Source organism: Odocoileus virginianus, chromosome 25, assembly GCF_023699985.2.
Source record: "Odocoileus virginianus isolate 20LAN1187 ecotype Illinois chromosome 25, Ovbor_1.2, whole genome shotgun sequence".
NCBI classification, from domain to species: Eukaryota; Metazoa; Chordata; class Mammalia; order Artiodactyla; family Cervidae; genus Odocoileus; species Odocoileus virginianus.
In genome coordinates, this window is record NC_069698.1 from 495459 (window position 1) to 516082 (window position 20624).

General features: G+C 44.0%; 1 protein-coding gene across 8 annotated transcripts in view; it reads right to left on the reverse strand.

Moving 5' to 3' along the window:
* The window catches only part of PHLDB2 (pleckstrin homology like domain family B member 2), a 243949-nt gene that overhangs the window by 58649 nt on the left and 164676 nt on the right, over positions 1 to 20624 (reverse strand). For all 8 annotated transcript variants that reach the window (XM_070454904.1, XM_070454908.1, XM_070454911.1 and 5 more), the window contains one exon: positions 9862 to 10245. In XM_070454904.1, the coding sequence (XP_070311005.1) occupies positions 9862 to 10245 (384 nt within the window). The remainder of the gene's footprint in view (positions 1 to 9861; positions 10246 to 20624) is intronic.

The following is a 20624-nucleotide window of genomic DNA, read 5'->3' on the forward strand; positions in this document are numbered from 1 at the left end:
AAGACGCTAACTGGACCAGTGAGCTTTTGTGACATGAAATAGGATACTGGCCATTATTCATAAAATTATGCCATGGGAAAACTGACATCCTTCACAAGGAATGAGAAAGTTAGGAAAGAAATTAGGCGATATAGGGCATACTTATACCTCTGAACAGAGTTATGACAAATGCCCAGAAAAGAAAGGAATATTTAGATCATACACACAGCCAAAATGTGACTGCCAATTATTTTAAGAAAAATACAATAAATTGAAAATAGCTTCTTTTTTCAAGAATTTCAAGTTAGTTATTTTGGATATCCCCTGGTGGAGACCAGTCTTTCTATAAGGCAAGGGACGCCAATATAGGCATTATTTATTTAATTTTATCTCTCTTTGAAAAAGAAGCAATTTCTTTGCACCAGTAAGTCAATGATTATATAATTTCACAATTGGAAATTGGAAACAGCAGCCAAGTTATAATGCATAAATTGCTGAAGATTACTCACTAACCACTGAAAAGAACATTCAAATTAACCAAAGAAACCATTAAAGTTTTGTGTCTCTAAATTCATTTAACGTACTTAACAATCCTAAAAATTACTGTAAGAAGATAGGCATCATGTCCGTTTCTTTATTCTTTATTAATATTCTTTATTCTTAACCCTACTTTGCTGCTTCTCAAAATTTAACCATTGAGAAGTTACACATCTCAGGTTGACTAGAGCAAAGGTTAGAAGGCCTTTCAAGCCCTCTGTTTATCTGTTTGCTGATAGTTAGATTTTAAACTGTCATCTTAAATCCAGTATCTAACTAATAAAACAACCTGTGACCTTTCTTCACAGACAATGAATCTCATTGTCCTAACACTTGGGTGGCCAGTTTTAGGGCATGAGGAATGCCTGCAATAGTGAATGCCATTCCTAAATCATCGAGGATAATCCTAGCAGGAAAGCCTCAAGAAGGCCAGTATCCTGTTGGGTCAACATTTCATATTAGGTTTCAACTTCCAACATGGTTTAAAAATATCTTTCATTGGTGGAAGCAAAGCATCAAAAGAAAAGAAAAACTGAACAATCTGCAAAACTATACTGATAGGTAACAGTGGCACTTATAAGTATCTGTATAACTCAACATTTCTAAAAATTTATCACAATAGGTCTAATAAAAGACAACTTGTTAGTCTGTTTGTAGCAGTAAAAGTTATTTAGGTATTGACTTTTGTTATTGTTATTTATAAAAAGCAAAATCTTTAAGAGGCATTCTAAAACTGTGGTTTGTAATAGAAAGGAATGAGGATACTGGACTCTCATTTATATCCAAATAAAAAACAAAAGCGTACCAAGGGTGTGGTAGCCACTGAACAGCTTTAGTTTGTGGTGACAGAGAAAAGTGGAATTTTAATCTATCTGATTTTTTCTATAGTAATGTATAGGGTTCCACTGAGAGTGATGTTTTAATAAAAGCACATATTGTGCATACCCAGATGTATTGTTTTTGCGTTAACTCCATCTACACACACACAGAAAGGAGAGACAGTAGGGACAAGACAATTTGCATCTACCCTTCCTTGTGTGTGTGCGTGTGTGTGTGTGTGTGTGTGCAGATCTCTGGTCTCAAGAGGTTTCTAAGAAGAAATATGCAAAAGGGGGGGGCACAGTAAATGGAAACTGTCTTGTCCCTACTCCTGTCTCCCCTTTCTGTGTGCCTGTGGATGGAATTAACTCAAAAACAGCATATCTGGGGACGCACGATATATGATTTTATTAAAACACTTAACTCTCAGTGGAAGCCTGTACATTACGACAAAAAAAATCAGATAGATTAACTTAGAAACCTCTTGAGATCAGAGAGGGTTGAAAGCATGAAGGGTTTGCACTGTAGACAGAATGATTACATGATCACTCAAAAAGAGTGGAAAAGTTTTCACCACAAGAGAATAAATATTTTTTTGGCAAATACATGAGGAGATGGAATTAACTAAATATATTGCAGCAATCATTTTGCAAAACATGTAAGTCAAGTCATTAGGCTGTACCCTTTAAATTTACACAGTGCTGTATGTCAATTGTATATCAATAAAACTGCAAGGAAAAAAAAAGAGTGAGCTGTTTTCAGCTTTCACCTCAGGTGGTTGTAGACAGATTCATAAAGCCAATTAAAAAGAGCATGTTTCCAAGGTCATCTGCATCTTTAAGTGTTAGATAAAAGCAAACTCAAAAATGGTGAATTTCAGGCTTCCTAAATATAAAGATCTTTGTCATTATATCAATTTAGAGTGTTTTTCACATTCTTCTCCATTTACTCCTCAGATCGATAATAACAAACACTGTACTTTGTTAAGTAAATAATCCAAAAACACTCAAAGAGGAAGAGCATTTAAAACAAAAGAACAGGATTTTTTTTTTTTTTTTAAAGATTCTTCTATCTCCTGTCTCAAGGTGACAAATGTCTGTCTTCAGAGAATCAAAAGTGGAAAACCCGTTCCCTGGAACCCATTGCCTCTCAGCTGCACTCTGTCTAAGATGCGTGTGGTGCCCAGAGGCGCCCTGGATGTCTCAGCCGCACTCTGTCTAAGATGCGTGTGGTACCCAGAGGCGCCCTGGATGTCTCAGCCGCACTCTAAGATGCGTGTGATGCCTGGAGGCGCCCTGGATGTCTCAGCTGCACTCTGTCTGAGATGCGTGTGGTACCCAGAGACGCCCTGGATATCTCAGCTGCACTCTGTCTGAGATGCGTGTGGTACCCAGAGGCGCCCTGGATGTCTCAGCTGCACTCTGTCTGAGATGCGTGTGGTGCCCAGAGGCGCCCTGGATGTCTCAGCTGCACTCCACCTAAGCTGCTGTGTGATTCCCGGAGGCGCCCTGGATGTCTCAGCTGCAGTCTGTCTAAGCTGCCGTGTGATGCCCAGAGGGGCCCTGGATGTCTCAGCTGCACTCTAAGATGCATATTGTACCCAGAGGCGCCCTGGATGTCTCAGCTGCACTCTAAGATGCGTGGGGTACCCAGAGGGTCCCTGGATGTCTCAGCTGCACTCTAAGATGCCTGTGGTACCCAGAGGGTCCCTGGATGTCTCAGCTGCACTCTAAGATGCATGTGGTACCCAGAGGCACCCTGGATGTCTCCTGTCTCTAAAGGAGACACAGTCTTCCACTGAGGTGCAAAGGTGTTCCAAGCTTCAAAGCCCTATTTCCCAGGAGTGTGCTGGGGATGAAAAACATCTGTCAAAATCTGCTCGTTTATACCCAACAGTGTTCTGGTCACAGCCCTCTTCAGGAGGAAGCCGTGTGTGTGTGCTTCAGTGGTGTCTGTCTCTTGGCTGCCCCATGGACAGAAGCCCGCACAAGAATACTGGAGTGGGTTGCCGCGCCCTCTTGCAGAGGATCTTCCCAACCCAGGGATCGAACGCAGGTCTCTTGAGTCTCCTGCATTGGCAGGCAGGTTCCTTAGCACTAGTGCTACCTGGGAAGCCCTTCAGGCGGAAACTCGTCTCCCGAAAGTCAGTCCTCAGAGCACACAGCTCACTGTTTTAACAAAAGTTTGGCAGGTCTCTGTGAAGGAAGAGAATGTGAAAGGATTTAAGATAAAAAGTGCAGGAAGCCCCAGATCTGATGACAACAGCTCAGATGTTCAAATGATGGGTCATTTACTTTGCCTGAACACCAAGAATTTTTTATTTCTACCCCACATCCTAGTTTCTAACCATTGCAACTTTCTAGCAGGAAAGACAGAAGTCCTATTCAGAATTACTCTCCTTTGAGAATTACTCTTCTAGTCCTTAGAAGAAAGAAGGGCTGAACAGTCCAGAGTCCTGATGAATACATGGGCGAACTCTATAGGTAGGTAGATTTCTGACTAGAAACATTCAGTCAGAAAGTTTTGTTGCACTGGGAAAGGCAAAACTACAGAGACAACGACAAGAATGACGGCTGACAAGGTTTCATGGCAGTGGGGAAGAGAAACAAATAGGCTGAATCCAGGAGATTCTCAGGGTGATGAAATTATTATGTATGAGACAGCAACAATGGACATATTACACTGTACTTGTCAAAACCAACAGAACCATACAATATGAAGTGTGTGTATGTTTAGTCACTCAGTCATGTCTGACTCTTTGCAACCCCATGAACTGTAGTCCGCCAGGCTCTTCTGTCCATAATACTCTCCAGGCAAAAATACTGGAGTGGGTAGCCATTTCGTTCTCTAGGGGATCTTTCTGACCTAGGGATTGAACCCAAGTCTCCTGAATTGCGGGTGAATTCTTTACCATCTGAGTTATCAGGGAAGCATACAATATGAGAAGATATCCTTAATGTAAACTAGGGTCTTTAGTCAATATTGTATATCAAAGTTGGTTCATCAGTTTTCATGAACGTACCAAACTCAGGTGTGTCACTCGCTCAGTTGTGACCAGATCTTTGCGACCCCATGGACTGTAGACCACCAGGCTCCTCTGACCATGGGATTCTCCAGGCAAGAATACTGGAGTGGGTTGCCGTTTCCTTCTCCAGGGGATATTCCTGATCCAGGGATGGAACCCGGGTCTCCCGCAATGCGGGCAGATTCTTTACCATCTGCGCCACCCGGGAAGCCCTTAGGCAAGATGTAAATAATAGGAGATACTCTAGGAAAGCAAGGAGGACAAAGAGAAACTCTTTACACAACTTTTTCAGGAGAGGGGGATGACAGAGGATGAGATGGTTGGATGGCATCACCAACTCTATGGACATGAGCTTTCGAGCAAGCTCCGGGAGCTGGTGATGGACAGGGGAGCCTGACATGTTGAAGTCCATGGGGTCGCAAAGAGTCAGACACGACTGAGCGACTGAATTGAACTGATTAATGTCCAGTATATCTTAAACAGTCATTAATAATGTCAAGGGGAAGAAAACTCATGATAGAAGACTAATGTCCTTACCACCACAATAGCTCCTAGTACTGAGACAAAGCATGTTTTAAAAATCATGACAAGGGATTGTGACAAGGAAGACAAGGGAGATCCAGACGGTTGTGTAGGCGGATGCCGAGCTCACCGCCCTCTGACGGACACACCAAGAATACATCTAGATGTGTAGCCACTCCAGCCGGACACAAACAGGAGCCTGGAGGAAAGGCTCTGCTACAGCAAAGCTGTAAAGATCCACATGGGGTCGGGCAGGAAGAGAGGAGACGCAATCAGGCAGGACCCATGCCCCTAGCAGGACACAGAGGAGGAGGGGGCATGACGGGCTCAGAGATCCCCCCTGTGAAGTGAGGGCACAGCGGCCGTAGGGGCCAGCCCTTAGCTGGTGAAAACTGTGGGTCTTACAGGAGGGCCGAGACTCTGCTCACGAAGAGCAGGTGCACGTGTCTGCCTGCTCTTGGCAAGAAGGGGGAGGAAGCAGGCTGAAAACAGTGTGGGGAGTCTGGCTGGTTTCCCGCAGCTGCTCCTGTCTGCAACAAGCGCCTGATCTAGGTCTCTCGCTCCTGAGCGGCTCTGCCAGGACAGGGGGGCTGCATTCGGGGGAGGGGGCGCGCACTTAGAAGAGGAGGAACCTGCCTGGACTGGACCCTCCGGGCCCCCGCCCCAGCAGCTTGAGCTCTGCCAGGACGGGGGGGCTGCATTCGGGGGAGGGGGCGCGCACTTAGAAGAGGAGGAACCTGCCTGGACAGGACCCTCCGGGCCCCCGTCCCAGCAGTTTGGGCTCCGCTGACACCCAGACAGGGAAGTGGCGGCCACTGAACACGGGAGCAGCCAGCCTGGCCCCGGCCGTGGCTCTAGCCCCTCCGTCGCCAGCCCAACCTCCGCCAACACAGCCCAGGAGAAGATGCAGCCCCTGCTCACTTCGGATCCAGCTTCTCCCACCAAAGCCACGGGCGCTTGCAGGCCACACAGGGGCACTCACACACAAGGATACCCCATTCAGGATCAGGGTAGGTAACTATCCCAACCAATTTCATAAAGGCGAACATAATGGGAATACAGAGGAGAATGTTTCAAATGAAAGAACAAGGGGGAAGAAAGACCTGAAGAAAACCCTAATGAAGCAGAGATAAAAATTTACCAGATAAAAGGGTTCACAATATTAGTAGTAAGAATGTTAACTGAGCTCGATGGAAAAAAGAAAAGATAGAATACGAATTTTAACAAGGAAGTAAAACATATTTTAAAAAACAGATGGAGCTCCAGAATACAATAACTGAAATGAAGAATACACTCAAAGGAATTAATAGCAGATTAGGTGATACAGAAGAATACATGAGAAATCTGGAAGAGAGAATAATGAAATCACCCTATCATAAACAGCAAAAAGAAAAACAAACCTAGGGACTCCTGAGACAACATCAAGTGTTATAACATTCATGTTACAGGGGTCCCAGAGGGTGAAACGAGAAAGGGGTAGAAAATGTATTGGATGAAATTATGGCTGAAAGCTCCTGAAGCTGAAGAAGGAAACAGAATTCCAGTACAGGAAGCGCAGGGAGTTTCACTGAAGATGAGCTCGGAGACCCACCTGGAGACAGATCACAACGAGAACGGCAAAGCCAGAGACCGGAAAGAGAATTTCAAAGGCAGCAAGACAAGAACAGAGTCTCGTACAAAGAAACACCACCCCCCTAAAAAACTTAAAATTAAACTGAAAAGTTTTTTTCACAGCAAAGGAAACCATCACCAAAATGAAGAGACAACCTGCTGAATGGGAGAAAATATTCGCAAATGATATGACCAATAAAGAGTTAATATTCAAAATATACAGCTCATATAATTCAATATCAGAAACACAACTGTTTTAAAAAGGGCAGGAGACCTGAGTAGACAGCTTTTTGAAGAAGCCATGCAGATGGCAAACAGGCACACGAGAAGGTGCTCAACATCGCCAGTCACCCAAGTCATGCAACTCACAGCCGCAGCGAGGCCGCCTCACACCTCTCAGAGCGGCAGAACAGTGCAAATCACCGCCGCAGCGAGGCCGCCTCAGTCCTGTCAGAGCAGCAGAACAGTGCAAATCACACCACAGTGAAGCCGCCTCACTCCTCTCAGAGCGGCAGAACAGTGCAAATCACACCACAGTGAGGCCGCCTCACACCTCTCAGAGCAGCAGAACAGTGCAAATCACAGCCGCAGCGAGGCCGCCTCGCTCCTGTCAGAGCGGCAGAACAGTGCAAATCACCGCCGCAGCGAGGCCGCCTCAGTCCTGTCAGAGCGGCAGAACAGTGCAAATCACAGCCACAGAGAGGCCGCCTCACTCCTGTCAGAGCGGCAGAATAGTGAAAATCGCAGCCACAGTGAGGCCTCCTCACACCTCTCAGAGCAGCAGAACAGTGCAAATCACAGCCGCAGCGAGGCCGCCTCGCTCCTGTCAGAGCGGCAGAACAGTGCAAATCACAGCCGCAGCGAGGCCGCCTCACTCCTGTCAGAGCGGCAGAATAGTGCAAATCACAGCCGCAGCGAGGCCGCCTCACACCTCTCAGAGAGGCAGAATAGTGAAAATCACACCACAGTGAGGCCGCCTCACACCTCTCAGAGCGGCAGAATAGTGCAAATCACAGCCGCAGTGAGGCCGCCTCACACCTCTCAGAGAGGCAGAATAGTGCAAATCACACCACAGTGAGGCCGCATCACACCTCTCAGAGCGGCAGAATAGTGCAAATCACAACCGCAGCGAGGCCGCCTCACACCTCTCAGAGCGGCAGAACAGTGCAAATCACAGCCGCAGCGAGGCCGCCTCACACCTCTCAGAGCGGCAGAACAGTGCAAATCACAGCCGCAGCGAGGCCGCCTCACACCTCTCAGAGCGGCAGAACAGTGCAAATCACAGCCGCAGCGAGGCCGCCTCACACCTGTCAGAGCGGCAGAATAGTGCAAATCACAGCCGCAGCGAGGCCGCCTCACACCTCTCAGAGCGGCAGAACAGTGCAAATCACAACCACAGTGAGGCCGCCTCACACCTCTCAGAGCGGCAGAACAGTGCAAATCACACCACAGCGAGGCCGCCTCACACCTCTCAGAGCGGCAGAACAGTGCAAATCACAGCCGCAGCGAGGCCGCCTCACTCCTGTCAGAGCGGCAGAACAGTGCAAATCACAGCCGCAGCGAGGCCGCCTCACACCTCTCAGAGCGGCAGAATAGTGCAAATCACAGCCGCAGCGAGGCCGCCTCACTCCTGTCAGAGCGGCAGAATAGTGCAAATCACAGCCGCAGCGAGGCCGCCTCACACCTCTCAGAGCGGCTATCATCAAGAGTTCACAGGTAACATGTGCCGGTGAGGGTGTGGAGCAAAGGGAACCTTAGCACGCTATGGGTGGGCATGTAAACCGGTAAACCACTATGGAAAACAGCAGGGAGCTTTCTCAAAAAAACTGAAACAGAACCACCATATGATCCAGCAAGTCCTAATCCGGGGTATATATCTGAAGAAAACAAAAAACAGTAATATGAAAAGATATATGCGCCTCAATGTTTATAGCGACACTGTTTATAATAGCCAAGGAATGAAAGCAACCTTTGTGTAGCAGATATGTGTAGCATTTGTGTAGCAGATGAATGGTTAAAGAGGACGTGAAACACAGGCAATGAGACATTATTCATAAAGAAGAATGAAAAGTTCCTATCTGCAACAACATGGATAGGCCTGGAGGATATTATGTTTAGTGAGATAAGTCAGCCAAAGACAAATACTGCATATTAGCACTTGCATGTGGAACCTAGGAAAATAAACATAACAAAACAGAAACAGATTTATTGATAAAGAGAATAAGCTAGTGGTCACCAGTGAGGAGGGGACTTCCCTGGGGGCTCAGGCAGTAAAGAATCCGCCTGCAATGCAGGAGACCCTGGTTCAAGCCCTGGGTTGGGAAGATCCTCTGGAGAAGGGAATGGCTACCCACTCCAGTATTCTTGCCAGTTAAATTGGCACACAAATTAAAACATAACTAACTTAGCAAATTGAAAATTTTGATGATACATACTTTGACAAGTGTATGAATAACAAGGTGCAGGAATAAACTCTTCTCAAGAGTCACCTGGAAATACACACAGTCTTTGAGAGTGTAATTTGGAAATATTGTTTAAAATGAATAATACACAAACTCTTTGACCTACCAACTCTACAGACACATTTGCACAATTTGTGCTAATATATATATTCCAGAATATTTGCTGCATATAGATTTTATTAGTAAAATATTGGTAATAATTTAAACAGTATTTCCAAACAATAAAATACTAGTTGACCATTAACAGGAATGAGGTAGAACTGTGTATAGTAACATGCAAAGATGCTCAGGACGTTCAATAGGAGGAAATCATGCAGAACATCACACTTGTGTATCTGTGTGTCTGTGCTTACACGGCCACCTGTGCACAGAAATACTGGGAAGGCAGGTAAGACCCTGTGTTTACCCCTCAGGTGTGCAGCCAGACGGGGCGGGGAGAAGTCACGCTGCCTCTCCTTCTCTTTCTGTACTGGTACACTTTCTGGAGTCTAAATCTGCTACTTTATAATAGACACTAGAATTTGCTGCACCTTGTTTAGCTAGTGTTAGTCGCTCAGTCGTGTCTGACTCTTTGCGACCCCCGTGGCCTGTGGCCCACCAGGTCCCTCTGACCATGGAATTTCCCAGGCAAGAATACTGGAGTGGACTGCCATTTCCTCCTCCTCTTCCCCATCCAGGAATTGAACCTGGTTCTCCTGCATGGCAGGCAGATTCTTTCCTGTCTGAGCCACCAGAGTAGCTGCTTCACTGAAAGCATTCTGGAAAACAAGCAGTAAGACCCCTGATGTCGAGGCCAGGGCAGATGACCCCCGATGTCGAGGCCAGGGCAGATGACCCCTGATGCCGAGGCCAGGGCAGATGCGCGGTCCCAGCCCTGCATCTAATCCCTGTGTGTGGCGGCTTTACCTTTGGTAGGATACTTAGGTAAGCAGACTCGCCGGAAGCTTTCAGAAAGGCAGAGGAGGGCGGCGGGGGAGTCCGGGTGAGGTCCCTGAGCAGCTCATCACTCCTGGCGCCCCGTGGGGGGAGGAAGCCGGCACTGCTCTGGCCGAGGCTCCCCACGCCGGCCAGGTCCGCGTCGTGGAGAGCGCTTTTCTGGTGGCGCCGGTACCGGGTGTCCGGGCCCACCAGGGCTTCTTCAAACACAGACTCCTCGTCGGAGAGCTGCAGCTTCTCCAGCTCCTTGTTGATCTTCTGCACGTCTGCCACGGTGGTGCCGGGGGCCACGCGGCTGTCAGGCTTCGTGTACTCGGCACAGAGACTGAGGATGGTCTCCAGACGCTGTCTCTCCTAGAACGCAGAGGGCGGGAGGTCGGTGAGTTTGGGAGAAGGGAGCCACCCACGTAGAGCAGAGACTGGGACCACTGGTAGATTCACACAGTCCCACAGACACTCGGCTGGTGATACTTTTTATCATTGATGAACCCATCTATAAAATCCAGATGAAACCTGGTTCAACAAGGCCTGATTTTCCTCCCAAACTCAGTTCTTTATTTGTATATCCCAGTGCTGATCCTAGCACATTCTAACACTTAGTGAGAACTTTTTTGATTTATCAATTCTCCAAACACTTCAAAGATTTTTTTTTAATCTCTTTTTTGAAATCTTCACCTCCTTGCCTCCCTCTACTATCTGCCTTCAATAATAGCTCTTTCATCATTGCAGCCTTAGTATTATATTTGCACTTGAAATTAATTCTTTCTATAGAAATATCATTCTACTGTTTAGATGCACAAAAGAAAAGCTACTTTAAAAAAGGTTTAATTTGAAGGCGTAACTTGATCTTTAATCTTTTTTCTTAAAATGCTTCAAAACTTTCAAAACTTTTTTATATCTTGTCATGATATAAAGATCTTTCCCACCAATTTCTCACATGAATAAATCAATTTTTTGAAAAAGAGAATGTTGTAGGAAGATAAAGAATATTCAACATCAGGTCTAGATAGGAGGACAGCAATATATTTCAAATTCTGAGATCATTAAATATTTGAATCATTCAGCTGAGCTATAAAATGACAGTTTGTTTTAAAAAATCAATATACTGGCCATTGATGTCTATAACGATACCACTAACTGCCACTGCACCAAGCTCTCCAGAAAAAACAAGTATATATTTATGATTTTTGACTTTAAGTAAATTTACTATATGTTTGTGAACAAGGGGATATAATTTACAAAATGCTTATCATAAACCTAGACAGCACTGTTGGGATAAGGAAACTCAACATCTTCTCTCACATTAGCTCAATTGCCAAAGTGAAAAGAAAAAAATAAAATAGCAAAAAAACCTCTTGTCATTACACCTACCACACTGAAAAGAGGATTATAAAGTCTTCCACAGAGAAACATTTTCCAAACTGGTTACCAGTAACAAAAGAGAAAAATGTTAAGTAGCCCTGGGCTATTGCTTTTAATATCTTACAGCAAATCTGTAGAGATGAAATTCCGAAGGCAGTTTACTCTTTATTAGTGGAAGAATATCACATAAGAAAATCAAATAGGAAAAGGCCAACATAATTCCCTGGTTTTCATTAAATATACCCATCAAATGACAAATTAGCATGAAATGACTTTTATCCGTCTTCCTAAGTACTCTCCACACTCCAAAAACGCAACGACAGGATCACAAGGACCACTAAACTGGTTCTTACAAGCCGCATCTCCCTTTCACTGCCTGAACTTCTGGACTCCGGCTGCAGCGCCGTCCTCATGGCCGCGTCCCAGGGAAGGTGCTCGGCTGCACGGCCGCATCGCAGGAGCTTCTGCACCCTGTGCATCCAGGAGTCCCGGCGCTGATTTATCTCTGCAGCTGCCGCCAGCTGCCAAGCCCTACCCACCTCGGCCTTGTGGGGAGACAGTGTGTGTGTGGAGTGGGGGGGTGGCGTGGCACAGCATTCATTGCCTCATTTTAAACTTCTCTAACAATCTAGAAAAGTCTGCATGGGAATAAGCAAAAACGACTGGAAGGCATAAGTGAGGAAGGGGATAGGGACAGGATGTTATAATTTATCCCTGCTCAAGAGCATCTGCATTAGAGGCTAATCTCCAAGGAAAATTCCTCTTTCTGCAGTGTAGGTAAATTAAGTCAAAGCATCTAAACTCAGTCTTTGCTAATCTTCATAGAGGACAGTGCGTATGCCTTGACATTCATTGCGTTTGGGATTATAGGAAAGTTGTCGAATTCTATTAATCAGGTTGCTAATGAACAGTGCAGTCCTCAAAAGCATGAAAGGCACTTCTGCCCCGTCTTCATTCATGGCAAAATTCCTCCTACCTCTCCTTCCCAAAATAGTCTCTTTTGCTGCCAGTGCTATTGCTTAATTCCAGAGGGAATAAATGAGCCCAGCCTTAAGATGAATGCTATTTCAGATGGTGAAACAGTATTCCAAGGCGGTGCACAGGAAGTTTGGTCTACTGCTGTGTGTTTCTCTCTATTCTTATCGCCCCATTCACAGCCAATCTGTTCAGACTTGAATCTCACACGCATGCAGTCCTGCTGCCCACTAGTCTAACAGAAATCCAGACTGTGCTGAGATGCACTGGCCCCGTCAGAAGCTGCACCAAAGAAAAATAAACTGATGATGAGAAGTGCGTCAGAAGAAAGGGCTGCGAGGCATTTCAGAAAGCATGAGAAGCCTTTTAAGGAAAACCCTGAGCAGCATTGCCCTCATAATTCTGCCCTGAGCTCTCTGCATCCTCCATGCATCACGCTGATATTCTCCACTCTGACCTGAAACAAGGGCGGCCGTCCGCACAGGACACTCTGAGAATCAAACAGAGCACTATTAATAGCTATGCTGAGACAGCAAGCCCAGCGGGGATGGGCAAGCTGAGTGTGGCTCTCTTCCTAAAATCCGGTTCCCTTTGACGCTTCACCTGACAACCCGGTGAGGTAGGAAGCCACCCTCTTTGAGCTCTCCAATTCCTACCCAGCTTTCCAAACCAGCAACCTACTGTGCAGTCTCTCCAAAAGGCACCAGCAGAGAGAGTAAATATCTAAATGGCCTAACGCACTGGTGTTAAGGGTTTAGAATGTAGCTCCCTTTGAATCAAATTATTTAAAATACATTTAGATCTTTTTCCCTCTCCATTTTCCCTTTCCGCCATCTCCACATATCATAGGAAGCTCTGAAGGGGACCCAGAGCTTAACAAATAAACCTGAAGAAAATGGTGCACCTTTTTTTCCCTTAATGGTTAAAAAAATGCTGTGGGCTGTGTCTTTTGACCACAGAGCTTTCTCTCTTTTCAGATGAATGTGTCTGGCATTGCCCACTGTAGTTCTCAGCCCGCGTCAGGAAGCCCATCAGTCTCTTGAACCTGTCCAGTGCTCTCGTAATCAACAGCAGCCGGTCTAAGCCCTTGGACAGTGAATATAATACAGAAATAAATTATGCAGAAAATCAAGAATACCAATTCTTAATCATGAGTGAAATCCTTGTTAAAATTTCTCTTTTAGTAACTATTATGGAGATGATATGGAAATTCCTTAAAAAACTAAAAATGGAGTTACCATATGATCCTATAAATCCACTCCTAAACATACATCCAGAGAAAACCATAATTCAGAAACAGGCATGCACCCTAGTGTTCACTGCGGCACTGTCATAATAGCCAAGACATGGAAGCAGCCTGAATGCCCACTGAAAGACGAGCGGACAAAGACGTGATGTGTGTATATACCAAGGAATGCTGTTGGCGTTGCTCAGTCGGTAAGACATGTTCATGGAATATTACCCAGCCATAAAAGAGAATGAAATAATGCCATTTGCAGCAACATGAATGGACCTAGAGATTATCATGAATGGACCTAGAGATTATCATACTAAGAGAAGTAAGTCGGAGAAAGACAAATATCACATGATATCATCTATATGTGGAATATTTTTTTAAAAAGGTACAGATGAACTTATTTACAAAACAGAAATAGAGCCACAGACACAGAAAATAAGCTCTGGTTACCAAAAAGGACAGAAGGAAGGGGGGATAAACTATGAGCTTGGAACTAACACACACACACACACCGCTACACACAGAACAGCCAACAAGGACCTGCTCTATGCTGCAGGGGGCAATACTGATGGCTTTGTAATGACCTATAAAAGGAAAGAATCTGAAAAAGAAGCATGCATACATATATGTATATATACATACAAAACTGAATCACTGTGTTGTACACTTGAAACTAATAAGACACTACAAATCAACTATATTTCAATTAAAAAACTCATTATAATAGCCAGGACACAGAAGCAACCTAGATGCCCATCAGCAGACGAATGGATAAGGAAGCTGTGGTACATATACACCATGGAATATCACTCAGCCATTAAAAAGAATTCATTTGAATCAGTTCTAATGAGATGGATGAAACTGGAGCCCATTATACAGAGCGAAGTAAGCCAGAAAGATAAAGACCAATACAGTATACTAATGCATATATATGGAATTTAGAAAGATGGTAACGATAACCCTATATGCAAGACAGAAAAAGAGACACAGATGTATAGAACAGACTTCTGGACTCTGTGGGAGAAGGCGAGGGTGGGATGATCAGAGAGAACAGCATCGAAACATGTATATTATCAAGGGTGAAACAGATCACCAGCCCAGGCTGGATGCATGAGACAAGTGCTCGGGGCTGGTGCACTGGGAAGACCCAGAGGGATGGGGTGGAGAGGGAGGTGGGAGGGGGGTTCAGGATGGGGAACACATGTAAATCCATGGCTGATTCATGTCAATGTATGGCAAAAACCACTACAGTACTGTAAAGTAATCAGCCTCCAACTAATAAAAATAAATGAAAAAAAAATCTCAAAACGAAAGAAAAAAAAAGAATATCCCTCTTTTATAACTATATATGCTAAGTTATCTATTACAAAAGGGGTCAAATTTTAGTGGTTAGAAATAATTTAGTTGAAAAGAGATTTTTCTCTATTTAAGAGGACCTGTTGTAACTGGTAAATATGACCTCACTCTTCTATTATTCCTAGGAATTCAATGTCTCCATATCTTCAGTTCAATAACAATCTATTAACTTACTCTCTGGCATTGTTCTGGGACTACAAACATAGAAAAAGATGGCATTTGTGCCTGTAGATCTTTAACAAGAGGCACAAACAGGCAATTGACTAAAGAAACACTGATAACAGAGGTTTACAGAAAATATATGGATTCTTTTACGGGAAAGCAGTGCATAAAAATTACAGAAAAAGAAATCTGAATTGAGTTCTCAAGGATAAACATGAGTCTGGTCTGCTGGACAGGTGGGCAGGACATTTCTATTAGGAACCATATGAGCAAAGTCATAGAGTCATGAATTATCACAGTACACTCAAAGATCAGCAGCTACTATGTGGCTAGAGAGATGGGGTTCTTTGGAGGACGAGGAATGAGGTACACGCAGAGATGGGTCAAATTTCTTCCTCTTTATATCAGGACTCAATAGATTCCAACACCCTAAATAAACTTTAGAAAAAAATTCATAGGGTGTACCAGAGAGGGTCAGAGATCTTGGTTTAAAAGTGGATGGTAGAATGAGATGCGCTGACAGCATGTAAACAGAATTTCCAAGACTCCATGATCAAATTCTGACATCTCAATTATGTGGGTCTCTAAAGAGGAAAAACGGAAGCAATGGCTTACATGCTTTTTCTGTGTGTCTCTATGTTTTCAGAGATAAGTCCCTTAAGACAGAAATAAATCCCTGGGAGTGTTAGCATCAGTTCTCTTCTTTCTGGGCACAGAATAAAATGGTTCTTTTCTTCCCAACCCCTAAACTGGATGTGACTATCAAACTTGCATCAGCCAACGGAATGCAAGAAGCAACAAGCGTCACTGCTGCCTAAACAGCCAGCACACGATTCATTACACGCCCGGCTTTATCACAGCAGAATGACACTGCAGGGATACTGGCTCCATCAGCCTGGGCTACGAGTGAGCCGACATGGCGCAGAGGCCTCGTTCAGCCCATGCTGGCCACGGGGTATGACAGCCAAACAGATCTATGTTGCGTTACGCTTTTGAGATACATTTGCTGTGTAACAGAGAACTCGACTTTGCCCAAAGAGAGGTCTGCTTCTGCTGTTGGCTTCTGGAAGGTAATCTATTTCATAACTGATAAGAGTGTTTTTGTTGATTAGGGAAAGGTTGGCCACACCGGATAATCTCAGGCTGGGGGCTGGCTACTCCAGAAAGACCACATGGTTTCATGCGGGTGCTTTGGGTCACATGGTATCAATCAACCTGAAGACAGAAGTTAACCACGCAGGCAGGCAGTCAATCATGCCTGTGTTATGAGGTCCAGTAAAAACTCTGGACACAAAAGCGCAAGTAAGCTTCACTGGTGGCCTACAGGAAAAATACCTTATGCAGCCAAATATCTCCCTGAAAATTCACAGACTGTGGGGTTCCTTTGCCAATCTGGAAAGAGAAAGAACTCCCTCATTGCCTAGAATTCTCCGCTGTGGTGGATCAGGTGCTGGCGCCCAGTCGCCACAGTAACCCAGGGAGGAAGGACTCTCTCTGTCACTCACTGCCATCTGGTCCCTGTAACCCCACCATTACTGAGCAATACACATTCCGCAAAGCCTAAGTCCACGGAGCAGCTTCTAGAAAGAACTACCTTCGAAACACTCCATCTCCTGACCAGTACACGCTTCACCCCTGGTGCAGAATCCAGGTTTCTATTTCACACTGCCCCTGGCTCCACCGTAAACGCCAGCGGTAACCGGTGTCCCTGGCCTGTGAGTACACGCCTCATGCAAACACCTGAGGAGCTCACCATATCCTGCCTGTGCTCACACCCAGAGAAATGCAGTTATCCTAACGCCAGTTTATAAACCAATCCTCACACTCCTGATCATTTTCTAAAAGAATTGCATTACTAAGTGGTGTGTCAACAGCTCCCTTAAGTCCGCTTGTTTCTACTATTATTTTTAGCTATGTCCCTCTTCTGGAGGAGCTTATACTTTAGAAAATATGTATAAATATAAGTATATATTTAACTCAACACAGTGATAAAATACATTTAAATATTAATATGGGCTTCCCTATCCCTGGGCCAGAACAAGCCCCTGGAGGAGGGCATGGCGACCCACTCCTGTATTCTTGCCTGGGAAATCCCTTGGACAGAGAAGTCTGGCGGGCTACAGTCCACGGGGTCGCGAAAGAGTTGGACACAACTTCATGACTGAACTACAACAAATATTAATGTTTCATAATTTAATAACATACAGTTATATGGATTACACATAATACAAATGTATGCTGAGGTAATACTTTATTTTCATCTACATCAGACATGTCCTCAAATACTACCACTTTATTAAATTAATCATGTTCCTCTCTATCCAAGAATCTTTTCTCAACTTTCTTTTTCTGCCTCTAGTTATTCCTTGCATTTGCTAGGCAGACTTAAGTCAACCTCTGACCATATATATCTAGGATTTTTTGTGGTTTAGTCCTTTCCTGATGCCTTTCTACATCATTTGGCCATTTAAAATCAACTGGCAGACATGCACTTTTTGAAAAGTTTTACTTTTATAAAATATCCAAGTTGTGGTGAACTACTCTTAAAATATTACAAGATGTCATTTGAAGGAAAATGAGCGCCATGAATGTCTCCATAACATTATTGCTTCCACTCAGAAAATTTAAGGAGAAAAACAATTCACTTCTCGCTATAGACTGAAAAACACTGGCTGTAAAGAAAGGAAGTTCATGTGATCAATATACTCATAATTTCTACAGTGCTTAAGAGAATTATGCCAGGCATTTTTCCTCTTGCATCACCGTTTCAGAACAAACTCTGCACGGTGCCTGACTACCTTCTGTTAAAGAAATCATGCGAGAGCTCCATACCATTAGACAATGCGACGAAAGTCCAATAGTGCTGTCATTTGCTTACACTTTCAGCTCGGTTTAACTAAGTTCCAGAGGATCTTTTTGATTTGTTTGTTTTTCCTCAAAGACTACAGTTTACAATGTACAACCCACTGAAATACTTTTAGAACTTTATGTAATGTTTTATTCTGTTCAATCAAAACCAGTGTATGAGAGATACCAAAACTCAATCTTCACATTTGAAAATCTATCCTAAAAAATAAACTTTTTTTTAATGCGTAAAGAAGTTGCTGGAGTGAAAAAGTAGGAAGGAGTAACATGGAAAACAAAGAAGGGTGGGCTATCACATATCAACTGAAAGTATTGCAATACAACCATCTACGGGAGATACACCTCATGGGAAATACACTGTGCTATAATTCAAAAAGCATGCTATAGAGTTTTACATATAGAAATTAAAAGTAAACAATGACATGTCTTCTTTCTTTATTTGAGTTGTTAGGAAAGTAATGATATTCTCCTTTCTTCCAAAGCAGCTTTCAAAAATTATAATCTGTCTGACATGATTTAGGCCTTGGTCTTCATAAGCGGATGGAAAAGTCAAACTTTTCAAAGTTCTGGCTCTGCTATTCTATAATCAAAATGAAAGAAATACATGTCTGAAGAAACTTGTTCTTTTTAACTGTACTTAGTGTTTTCTTAAAATTATCTTTTTTTCAAAATCTAAACTACAATCCCAGATCTGGGATAGGGTCTTGGCAATTTTGAATGAGAAAAACATCAATTTTCCAAACCAAAGTTCTTCAGTAGAACACACTCCCACAGAAATATATCTCCCTTGCAGTCAGTTAGATTTCACCAAATTTCGTGGCTGTTCTGAACTTTGAAAAACCAATCTGACTGATTTCTGCTTCTGGGAAGATGGTGTAGAGATCCTTTCCCTTATTCTCACTAAAGTAAAACTAAGAACCTTGAACATTTTATATACAGGATAAGCATAAGACTCTGAAAAATGGGGAGAAAGCAGCAGATCAGCTAGGAAGCTAGAGTCTCAAGGAAAAGCAGAGACAAATTCCCTGGGATTTTCTTTTGTCTCATAAATCCCAGATTTAGAGCTGAAGAAAAGGCAACAGCAGCAACAAATTGACTCAGTGTCTATAGAGTATTGGGCAGTGGAAAAAGCCAAATGCAAAAGGTTACATAGTATCTGATGTATTTGTACAACATTTAGAAATGACAAAAATACCGAAGTGGAGAACAGACTAGTGGTTGCCAGGTGTTGAGGAGATGAGGGCAGGAGGAGAGCAGGTGCGCCACAAAAAGAGCAACAGGGGGCCTCTTGCGGTGTTAGGACTGCTCTGTGCCGTGGCAGCATCCTCACCCGGCTATATGTCTTCACGTATCCGGCTACAATGCGGAAGAACAAAGCTGACTCCATATTAGATCTGTTTCTTTACCCTTTACACTTTACTGCTTTTGCTACAAGTTAGGGATGTTGCCTATAGGCTGAAATACATGACAGCCCATTCTCAAGGGCTATATTTTTAAAGGTATAATACTTTTCCATTCATATGGAGGTAGAAAGTTGCAGAACAGAAAATAACATTTTTCTTATTGGAGGTTTACAGGAACACCATGACTTCACCTACATGGACAGGTGCAAGAAGAAAGGATCCCAACAGCAGTAAGTTTGCCACAACCAGCCCCCTTCCCACTTTCAATATAAAAGAAGCCTGAATTCTAACTTGGGTAAGATGGGGCGCTAGTACACCATCTTCTCAGCCTGCTGCCCTTCTGAGTAAAGTTGCTATTTCTTGCCCCAACAACTTCTCTCTTTATTTATTGGCATGTCATGAGGCAAGATTGCTGGGGAAAATATCAATAACTTCAGATATGCAGATGACACCACCCTTATGGCAGAAAGTGAAGAAGAACTAAAGAGCCTCTTGGTGAAAGTGAAAGAATAGAGTGAAAAAGTTGGCTTTAAGCTCAACATTCAGAAAACTAAGATCATGGCATCTGGTCTCATCATTTCATGGCAAATAGATGGGGAAACAGTGGAAGCAGTGGCTGACTTTATTTTTGGGGGCTCCAAAATCACAGCAGATGGTGACTGCAGCCATGAAATTAACAGACGCTTACTCCTTGGAAGGAAAGTTATGGCCAACCTAGACAGCATATTAAAAAGCAGAGACATTACTTTGCCAACAAAGGTCCATCTAGTCAAGGCTATGGTTTTTCCAGTGGTCATGTATGGATGTGAGAGTTGGACTATAAAGAAAGCTGAGCATTGAGGAATTGATGCTTTTGAACTGTGGTGTTGGAGAAGACTCTTGAGAGTCCCTTGGACTGCAAGGAGATCCAACCAGTCCATCCTAAAGGAAATCAGTCCTGGTGTTCATTGGAAGGACTGATGCTGAAGCTGAAACTCCAATACTTTGGCCACCTGATGCAAAAAGTTGACTCATTGGAAAAGACCCTGATGCTGAGAAAGATTGAGGGCAGGAGGAGAAGCGAACGACAGAGAATGAGATGGTTGGATGGCATCACCAACTCGATGAACATGGGTTTGCGTGGACTCCGGGAGTTGATGATGGACAGGGGGCCTGGTGTGCTGTGGTTCATGGGGTCGCAAAGAGTCGGACACGACTGAGCGAATGAACTGAACTGAACTGAACTGAACTGAGGCAAGCAGTAGGAGCCTGGACTTGGTAAAACTGGTTATTATATTGTACCAGAGTGTACATGATGTTACCACTGGAAAAAACTGGGTAAAGGATCTCTGAACTATTTCTTATAATTAATTGCATGGGAATCTACAGTTACC